This window comes from Camelina sativa, chromosome 11 (assembly GCF_000633955.1).
Source record: "Camelina sativa cultivar DH55 chromosome 11, Cs, whole genome shotgun sequence".
In the NCBI taxonomy this organism is placed as follows: domain Eukaryota; kingdom Viridiplantae; phylum Streptophyta; class Magnoliopsida; order Brassicales; family Brassicaceae; genus Camelina; species Camelina sativa.
Window position 1 is genome coordinate 33,401,832 of NC_025695.1, and position 10,868 is coordinate 33,412,699.

At 35.0% G+C, this 10,868-nt stretch overlaps 2 protein-coding genes across 2 annotated transcripts; one reads left to right on the forward strand and one right to left on the reverse strand.

Moving 5' to 3' along the window:
* Positions 2,331-4,369, forward strand: LOC104725016. The gene is made up of 7 exons (XM_010443609.2): positions 2,331-2,694; positions 2,804-2,861; positions 2,959-3,039; positions 3,142-3,177; positions 3,259-3,498; positions 3,615-3,756; positions 3,846-4,369. The coding sequence occupies exons 1-7, from the start codon at positions 2,501-2,503 to the stop codon at positions 4,322-4,324; spliced, it is 1,230 nt and encodes a 409-aa protein (XP_010441911.1). The 5' UTR covers positions 2,331-2,500; the 3' UTR covers positions 4,325-4,369.
* Positions 4,484-10,766, reverse strand: LOC104725017 (phospholipid-transporting ATPase 2-like). The gene is made up of 24 exons (XM_010443610.2): positions 10,555-10,766; positions 10,256-10,469; positions 10,050-10,166; positions 9,840-9,932; positions 9,573-9,747; positions 9,290-9,456; positions 9,071-9,175; positions 8,740-8,837; positions 8,497-8,639; positions 8,239-8,335; positions 7,986-8,095; positions 7,724-7,888; positions 7,471-7,625; positions 7,285-7,365; positions 7,055-7,175; positions 6,850-6,956; positions 6,641-6,772; positions 6,354-6,507; positions 6,119-6,236; positions 5,865-6,038; positions 5,705-5,756; positions 5,372-5,499; positions 5,113-5,263; positions 4,484-5,015 (listed from the first exon to the last, which is right to left on the reverse strand). The coding sequence occupies exons 1-24, from the start codon at positions 10,677-10,679 to the stop codon at positions 4,674-4,676; spliced, it is 3,324 nt and encodes a 1,107-aa protein (XP_010441912.1). The 5' UTR covers positions 10,680-10,766; the 3' UTR covers positions 4,484-4,673.

Below are 10,868 nucleotides of genomic sequence, written 5' to 3' on the forward strand. Positions count from 1 at the left end.
TTATATTTAGTATAGTATATATATATATATATATAGTAGAAAAACTGTTAATTTTTACGGTCATACTTAATATTCGTCTTATATATAATGTCTAGTGCGCAAGTACACTATCAACAAGATTAACTAAAAATATATTACGGAAAATTGAGTAAATAAAGTATCTTATCTTACCATACGATGTTTTTACACTTTATCACATTTTGGGTTATTTTGGATATATATTTAACTGTTACCATAAGATTAACGAAGCAATGCGCGTCTACCTACCCAAACAAAGATCCCGTTATCCCCATAATCAACGGAGATCGACACTTAAATAGGGTTTTCAGTTAAATTAGGCAAAAAAATCTTACCCCATTCATAGACGCAATTTGGTAACAAGTTTGGTAGTCATGATCTGCTGACGCAGATACCAACATCATTGCTAGAGCATCCATGGACGTTGATGAACCGTCTTTCAACTTGCTAGACAAGTTTATTATGAGACTATTGTATGACTATCGGTGTGCCAAGTATGTTTTGTCAATTCCAAAATATATTAATTGATAAATCTGATTAATTTACTAAATTGTTATTGGTTAGTTGTTATATATAGTCTTATAGGAAAGTGTGTTTTTGTATTGGAAAATAATATAATGTATAATTAAATACTCCTATTAATTAATTTTAAAAATGTGTGAGAATTGTAAACCTATATTATAAGGAACAAAGTAGTACATACGCTTAAACAATATCCAAATCAAGTGGTGTTTAGTGTATCCATCACATTAAAATAAAATATGGTTATTTCAGTAAAATGAGATTTGTTGGAAATGGATAAAAAATTAAACAGTATTATTTCGTAGTAAGTTCGTCAAATCTTCGTCTACATTTAAAGACAAAATTTTGACATAACATATATCTTTCAAAACTACATTAGATTTATGTTAGAATATATATGTTAATACACCCATTCGAAAATTAATATCAAAACACATTTGCTGAAATTTTGACGAGGTATATCAATAAAAGAGTCTATCAAAAATCTGTCTTATTTTATTGTTTATTATATTTAGAATAGAATATATATATATATATATATATATATATATATAACTGTTAATCCTTACGGTCATACTAAATTTTCGTTTTAGATAGAAAGTTTGGTTTGTAAGTACACTATCAACAAAATTAACTAAAATATATTATGGGGGTTTGTTATAGTAAAATTGAGGAAATAAAGTATCTTATCTTACCATACGATGTCTTTACACTTTATCACATTTTTGGTTATTTTAGTGCACAAAATCACAAAATTAATTACAATTTTGGCTTTAAATGTTATTCTAAAGGTCTAACCGTCTAGGAGAGTGTATTCAACATAACATTTTAAGTGATTTATTAAAAATTTACAAATTCTATGTTATTCAATCATGGATTTAAAAAAGTCTAGTAAAATCTACTGTTATTGAAATTATTATTTAAAAATCTACTTTAAAATCCATTCTTAATGATCTGATGATTTAAAATTTTACTTAAAATCAATTGTTATTCAAAACAGTTTGTGGGTTTGAATTTTAATGATATTTAGAGATTTTGGAGTATTTGAGAGGATTTGTTTAGTTAATAATACATAAATCCAAATCTCATGGTTTTAGGTGGGATTTGAAATTTTTTACAATAAATCATATCAAGTTCTCTAAAATCATCAAAATCATTTAAAATCTCATGAAAACTCAAATCAGTTGGAATATTAGATTGAATACACCCCCTAATCTAATTATAAATTGATAAATTAAGTATTTCATTGTGCTCATTTTAATGCATAGTTGTTTCTTGAAGTTTTCTTTGAAATAGCAAATAAGTTGTAGTTTCTTCTATGGTGATTTATTCTTTTTGTTAATTTTGAAAGAATGTAACTGTTTTGATTAAATTTTGTATATTTATAATATAAGAAAATGATTGAAAAAAATTAAGAAAAACCTTAGTAATATATGGATTTAATTATATAAATATGGCATTAAGAAATTGTTACAAAATATTAAACTAAATAATTAAGAATATTTGTTGTGTTTTTTTTTCACGCTTATAATAACTTTGTAATGTTGATTTAATATCAATGAATTTAGCTGGAAAAAAAAACCTCTAATATAATTTATTTAGGTATTAGAGTTTTCCTATTATTTTTACCAAAAAAAAGAAAAAAGTTTTTCTGTTATTTAATACTTTTAAACCACAAACGTTCTAATGTAAATAATATTATAAGCTATTTTTAGCTTATAAATAAAATTCTGATTTAATTAATTTATNAAAAAAAAAAAAAAAAAAAAAAAAAAAAAAAAAAAGATAACGATAGCGATCTCATCTGGTCTATCTTGTTCCTCCTCTACGTCTCTCTGCTCGAGGCTTGTGCCTTCCATTTCTTATGTCAAACCTCAATTGAAGATTTCTTACATCATCTTCTTCTTCTTCTCCTCCAGAAGAAAAAAAAGAAAAGAGCCCTAATTAGTTTACAGAGAAGATGTGGGGAGTTGGAGGAAACTACTACTGGCGAAAGAGGAACAACAACAACGGAGGAGAAGGAGGAGAAAGCGAAGCGATCGTTTTGGTATTCGCTTGGATGTCTAGTGAAGAACGCAATCTCAAGAACCATGTCGATCTCTACTCTTCTCTTCTTTGCGATTCTCTCGTTTGCCATTCTCAATTTCTCAACATGTTCGATCTCTTTCCCTCCCTCTCTCTCTCTCTCTCTCTGTTTTCAGTTTCTCCATTTAATTTCATAACTGAGATTGATCCTTGATTCATTCATGGTTTCATCTAATAGGTTTCTTCCAGACAAAGCTGCGGATTTAGCTTCTAATGTTGTGTCTGAACTTGTAAAGGTAAAAAAAAAGTTTGAAACTTTGATTGTTTTTGGTTGATCTAATTGATCTCATCAGAAGCTTATTTAGTTCTTGGGTTTTGATGATGTTATTGTAGGAGCTCAAAGCAAAGCCAGTTCCTGTAGTTTTTGCTTCTTTCTCAGGTGGTCCTAATGCTTGTATGTATAAAGTTCTTCAAGTAAGGTTTTTGTTTTTTTTTACACCATTTTACTCAACATTTTGATGTCTTCAGAGGAGGTTTGAGTATAACCAAGATCCTTCTTTTTGTTTATATATGCAGATACTTGAAGGAATATGTGAAACAGGACTAAATCAGGTATGCCATTGTTGTTTTTTTTTTCATTCTTGTTACATCTCTAGATGAATCTTAGGTTAATGGGTTCTTGTTTCATATCAGGATGATTGTAGATTTGTTAGAAACTGCATCTCAGGCTTTATCTATGACTCATGTCCTGTGGATTTCACTAGCGACTTGGGAGCTCGATTAGCTGTTCATCCATCTACCCTCAAAATGTCTAATCCACCTAAACCGTTTGTATGGGCAGCGAATGGTCTTGCTTCGAGTCTCGATTATGTTTTCCTCAGCAGGTTTGAATCACAGCGAGCCGAGTACTGGCAGACTCTTTACTCTACTATAGTAAGAGCCTTTTTTTTTTAACATACTATGAAATGGTGAAAGAGTTCTTTAACTTTGATTTTTGGTTTTACCTCTCATCTCATTTGCATTGTTTCTTTTATGTTCTTTTGCTGCAGAATATGAAAGTACCTTATCTCATTCTATGCTCTGAAAACGATGATCTCGCTCCTTATCAAACTATACACAATTTCGCTACACGTCTCCAAGAACTAGGAGGAAATGTAAAACTTGTAAAATGGAATGATTCCCCTCATTGTGGTAAGTATAGACTAACACTTAGTGATGTTTTTATCTCCAAAATTAGTTTTTTATGGTCGGAACCTTAATCAATACATAATGCTTTTCAGGTCATTATCGTTATAACCAGGTTGACTATAAAGCTGCTGTATCCCAGTTCTTGTCAAAAGCAGCGTTGGTATATTTGCAAAAGACAAGAAGTATTGACAGAGAAGAAGCTATGAAAGAAACTCAATGTGATGATGAGATAGCAGAGCCAATTCAAAGCTTGGGGCAATCAACCTCTGGTCTTAACCGAAGCTTCAACGGAACTCCACTTGTCACAACCGATCATTTCTTCGTGCCTAGCACCGTAGGTTACTATGTCGGCAACGGAGGATCTGTGCAAGATGAACACAAACAAGATATGATTTGTTTGTCCAGTACTCAAACCGATGATGACACAGTTAAACCCAATGGTGTTCTTGGCCAAATCTTATTTGATGTTTATATTCCGAAGAATGTCGAGGATTGGGATGTAAAGTTGTCGGAAACCACGCGGTCTAGGCGAAAACCGGGGACGAGGTTTATACGTAGATCGAGATTGTAATACTTGAGTTTATTATACATATATATAATAAGTATTCATTTGTTCTCTTCAGATACTATATGGCAGAGGAATCCCATTTGGTTTTCCCTCGCATAAATCTAATAAATCAATAAAGTAAGAACTATTTTGCAGACAAGACAAAGTGTTTTCTTGGCTGTGTAAATCAAAAGACTACTCAATATCTGCAAGATTCAGTAAAGTAGTCTTATATACAACTGTTTCTTTCTTTTTGTGCTTTACCAATTCTGGTTAATACCCGCGACTTGGACTGCATTTACCATTGAGATCAGAAGAGTCACAAAGGTCACGGAATAGTAAAAATTGGAGGAAAAACAAATTCAGTGTTTTTTTAGTTGTCTTTGCAGTTTCTGCTATAACCAGAGGATGATGATAGTCTTGATTGTGACTGGAAAAACTCAAACGGAGTTCCAGGGCCAAATGAGCGCCGAGTTGCGTTTGGAGAATCTGATAACAGTGGCTCATAGACCGGGCTTCTGCTCTTGGGCTGAATGATGGATCGTGGAGATACTTCCTTCTCGATGGTCCTTGGTTGCGGTTCGATATTTCCTAGAGTCAGTATTGGACCACCCGTTCGTTCAGCTTGCTGGAGTATATTGATCTTGCTTGGTCTGTATGTATAGCGGAAGTACTTCAATGCGAATATTGGTCCCATGCCTGCTCCAACTATGAGCTGCACAAGAGAAAGAAACAAAGTATTATTCCTCTTCGGTGTTTTGTAATGGAGATTTATAGACAGGTGCTAGGAGATGACTATGATTGATACTCACAAACATCGTTATCCAGTAAGAAGGCTGAGAACAGAGGCGGAACATGATAGTGTACATTCCCGATGATGGTATGGCGCTGAAGAGAAAGTTTATGACATAGAAACCAACCAGATTTCCCCAAATGGAAAGGTGTTGCAACACCGTAAAGGAGCTGCAACGAACAAAAAATAAAAAGAGAGAGAATAAGCACTAAGCATGGGTGTTTGTATTGTGACATGCACTTTAATGTGATGTAGCCGCAAGGAAAAGGGAGCTGTACTTGGTTTCTTGAGCCACAACAAAAGCTTGAAGCCATATACATCCAGAGAGAGCTACCATTCCAAGCTCCTCCATTTCACTTTTCTCATAAGCATATGCGTGTATTGTTATTACAAATACAACAATTGCCTGCAAATAAATTCCAGAATTCAAATATATACGAGGGAAGATGAACACAAAGGAAGAACGAAGAAGAAAAAGTTACTATAAGAATTTCAACTAGGTGTGTGGAGTTTGCATAGTAAATTTGTACTTTATCACTTCGTAGATGTACACTTTTGAAGTAGTGAAGAAAATGAACTCAATTGAGTAGATTTGAGATGACTGTACTCACGTGAAAAAGGGATCGGCCAAACCACCCCGCAAATGTGCTTGGGTTTAGAAGCCTGAGTAGTTCAAAAAAATAAGATGAAATTAACAAATATGCATAAACGTACGAACAGTCACCTTCAGATTTAGTAAAACCAAATTTAGACACGACTAATCAAGCATACCTTCCAGCTTGGCAGTAGAACAAAATTTGAGGGTGTTGCATCACTGATGCTTCACTAAGATCTTTATCAATTACGCTAACAAGAACAGGAACACTGGTGTAGAAAACGTTATAAGCCATCAAGCTCACTGAATTAAAAAGACTGGTTCCCGAAACGCCTGAAATAAACGAGAAGCTACGTAGATTCTGTTGTCAGTATTTTAAGAACACCCTGGATGCTATTTACTGACAACATATCTGAGATAATAAACTTACAAAATCTGGATGAAGCATATCAGCAATGATTTGTAGAAGGAATACTGGGACAAAAATGCTGTCCGGTTATATGAATACCTCCCATGAACAAGAATCAGTCTTTTCAGAAACCTGAATCCTGCGATCAAAGAGTACTCCATCAATAACCAATCAGAAACTATTTAAACGAGTTAAACAACTAATCCATGGAACAAATTCCAGAAGCATGAATAATATGAAGGAAAAAGTATCTTACTTCCAATGCTATAATCTGCAGCTCTTGCTGCCTGCAGTCCTTCTCTTCCGCTGATGCCGACCCCAATATCAGCTTGCTGTATCATTCTTACATCATTCCCACCGTCACCAATTGCAAGGGTTCGATAATCGCAGGATTTTAAGATTTCAACTAACTGCAAAGTCGAGAAAAATGTGACTCTAAAATATCAAATAAGATAAGAGTTGAAGGCCACTTGGTAATGGGAAAAATTGGATACTTAAATAAATGTAATAAGAGACAATAGCACCTGAAGTTAAGTGAGGTACCTGGGCTTTTTGTGAAGGTGTTACGCGACAACATATGGCTGTCCTAGAAAGTATAGCTAATTCAACAAAATCCTTGCGATGGTGTTTCAAAGCAATTTCTAGAGCCCAGCCATCAATGACAAATGCCACGTCCTGTACGACCCATAAAATTATTCTCTAATACAGGTGACAGGAAATTGTTCCAAGGATGCAAAAGTTCAACATTTTACCTTGGGTTCTGAAGCTGTAACCCGCATTGTAAGCAAAACCCTCTCCAAACTTCGAGAAACATCTTCTTCAGTTTTTCCATCAATCATCAGAAGTTGACCTTTAGGCTCTGATATAAACATAATTATGGTAGAACAGCATGATAAGTAGCAATAGGCAAATCTTTCTACCACAAATAGCAAAAAAGAGGAAATGATCCCAACTTACCTGGGGAGATAAAATTACATGAAAGAGCAATCTGTATAGCTGTATTCTGCTTATCTCCGGTCAGCATCCAAAAGTTTATGCCCGCTTTTCTAAGTGTCTCGATTGTCTCTGGTACACCATCCTAAGTAAATAAGGCAAAAATATATATATAAGACAGTCCTCTCCTATTTAGGATTCTACATAATATTACACTGTGAACCTCACTATGTCCTGGACATTTAAACTTTTACCTGCAAGCGGTCTTCTATTGCAGTGACCCCTAGAATATAAAGATCATGTTCTAACCTTTGACAGACCTCAGCAATTCTCCACTGTGACATAAGAAACATATCATTTTGAGGCAATCAAGTGCATCAACTTAGCCAGTTAAGTTGTAGGTCAAAATATCAACAGAAAGAGAGAATTGTTTCAATTACCTCCCTATCAACCAGAAGACTACTAGCCTCTTTAAACTTCACTGACCACTCTAGATACTCATCCTCTTCCAGTTCACGCCAAGCTAAACACAATGTTCGAAGCCCCAACTGGGAATAGTGTTCTACGGCGTCACCAATAGTTCGGGTTTGTTGACCTAAAAGCATAGAGGAGAATAAACGGCCATCAACTCTGAGCACATTCAATTGAATACTATGTACTCGTCACATATTGATAAGAGATACGTCAACTTACCAGCACATGCATAGGGAAGGATTGCTTCATCTGCACCTTTTGACAGAAGTATAATTTTCCCATTCTGACAATCTTTCACTACCACTGACATTCTTTTTCGATCTGAAGTGAATTCAAGAATCTCCAGTACCTCATAGCGAATTATCGAACCATTAAATCTGATTTCTGCATTTAATATAGAGGAAAGACAAATGATAACTACTTTTTAGGTACATATTAGGATATTCCATGGAGAGCAACACTGAAATCAGATGACTATTACCTAGAAGATTGGCATTTTTGCCGACAAAGACCATATGCAACTTTGCAGCAGCAATTACAAGAGCGTCCTCATCCTGAGATTGCGCCTTGTAAACAACATCTCCAGCTTTGCTGTCAGATAGAAACCCAAAAAGATCATAACTAAATGAAAGTTCTAGACAAATGGAATATATTTCCAGAGCTTGGAACGATCTACGAAGTTCCCTTTTTTCCAAAAACAGATATTGTGAAGATTTCAAGAAGTTAAAATTTACCCCTGCACAGGTATAACTGTGTTGCAGATGGCCATAACTGTAAGAAATCGGATAACATCTGTAGAGCCACTGTTGATGGCATTAAGAAGTTGTGCATCTGATCAGAAAGATAAATCAAAATAAGTAAGAAAGAATACTCCTTTGATGCATACTCGCTGATGCACATGTTTCAAATAATGTATAAATTAGTATGATCGACACAAATTTGGGAAATCATAAAACTGAGTACATAATACACTAGAAAACAAAGTCTGAAACCTTTTAAAGCATCTCCATTCTCATTCCCATAAAATATGCCACCAATACAGCATCTTCTAAATATCATCTTGTTGTCTGTCAGGGTCCCAGTTTTGTCAGTCAAAATGTACTCTACTTGCCCAAGGTCCTCGCTTATTGCTGTGCTGTCATGCACAAAAAGCCACATAATGCAACAGAAGATTATGATACTAACGTGTTCAACGCAGGTGAGTCTTAGGTAGTATGACTCTATCCTAAACTTACTTTGCTGCATAAGATGCTGTACCAGTCTCTTGATCTATCATCTCCACATCCCATTCTATAAATTTTGCATAAAGACCCTTAACCAAATCTAGAGACACCTGCCACATTACATCGATAAGATGTTTAGCATGCTTAGCAGAAACAGGCATGCTAATTTATCATAATTTCGTTATCTTCAAGAATCAAGATGTTGTTCCATAAAATATGATCAGCCCCGATTTTCGATCCAATATCTATTTCACATGCCAGGAAGCCGATTTATGCTTTCTTTATGTCAGTCTAGAGCTAGCAAGGGAGCTACCAGAATTCCCACATAGGAAGTTTAAACTACCTTAATGGAGATGGGTATCATGATGGAACATAGGAGCTCAAACCGCAAAGGGATCACAAGCAGCTCATACCACGGGGCTTCCTCTGGATACTGCACATACCATTGCTGAAAAAAACAAACCAAGTTCGTATAGCTCAGAACTGCCCCAAGCATACAACAACAAGGGTAAAAGATTTATTATCGACATGACATTTTATGAGGATTAGGTAGGAATCAAACCTTCCTTGCTTCTGTATCTTTCCAAACATTTCCAGCTACACCCAGGACCATAACAACAACAATTTGGAAAACGAATATCGCTCCAGTCAGTTTATCAATCATAGCATCCATAGCAGTAAGCTTCGGCTCAGCTATACCCCTACTCAGACCAAGCTTAGTTTGGTTGCCTATAGAAGTATGAAAAATCATTGAACCCTTTGTCAAGATCAACTACAATCACACAACTGACCAGATATAGAGAATGCATGGTCTAAAAAAAAACCATTTTATAAGAAACAACTACCTGTATAGACAGATACTCCACAAGCCCACTCTGTATTTCTCAAGTAACAGGACTGAAGAAGAGTGTTTTTTATGGTTAAAGAACAGACGTCATTGTCAAGAAATGGTGGAAATAAGCGCATGTTTGCGTCAAATCTTCGAATATCCTTATCCGGAATAGGACATTCAATCACACCCTGAAAACATAGACAGCTTAATATAAAATTCGCTTATAGGAAACAATATGAACAGCCAGGAACGACCTGATTATTTACGAAGTCTTACTTACTTTCATTTTGTGTAACAAGTCTAAATCTATTCCCACACACGCTGAGGGTATAACTCTTGTTTTGAGATCAGTTTCGCCATCTAAAGCAGAAGTCTGCATGTATTAATTAACTTTTTAGGACAGTTGGAAGTACTCAAGAAAATCTACCAGCATCAACCTTGAAACTTAATTGTAGCATAAATCATATACATGCATGAACAAGAAGTGTACCTCTACATAGCAAACACCTTGTGGATCAGAGGTACCAAGCAAAACTAGATCACAAGGAACTTCATCATTCTCACGCAACCAGACAATATTGCCAACCTGAATGTCCTGCGCTTGAATCTACAAGCAATATACTAGTACATTTAAGCCAAAATATCACCTAAAAAAATCAATCGCCAAGAAAAAATTCTCGCAGAAGTGATTCATACATGCTTCTTGATCCCCTGTTTCACGATCCAAACTTCTTTCTCATTTGCTTTCTTATCTGATAGAAACCTGTGATAATCATCCCAAGCTTCTTTGGAAGCAGAGACCGCAAATATGAATATTAAAGGACCCCATGTACTTGCAGGATTAACAGGGGTGATAAGCGACCAGAGCTGAAGGCACGCAATCAACAGAAAATACTGGTTCATAAACCGGCTGAAAAGAAGGAGATAAAACATCTCAATGAGAGAATTCAAATGTTATAGAACATTAGAACCATAAATCAAATGAGAACCAATACCTGAATTGCTCCCACAAGTTCTTGGGAAGAAAATTCCACAACGTATACTTTCTGTTAGATATGCGGTTATCACAACAAAGCTCTTTCGAAGCTTCATCATCGTTAATGTAAACAAAACGCTTCATTTGTTTTTTCTTGGAAGCAAAAGAAAAACTCTTCTAATATTCATTCCATCCTTAACCTCAGAAAACGATGATTGAAGTTTACCACCATCAACTGCCAAATATGAATGGTTAAGCAATAGGTTCACATTAAGGGATGACATTGTAAATCTAAATCAAAAGCACAATGGACATAAAACGCAGTAACAACAA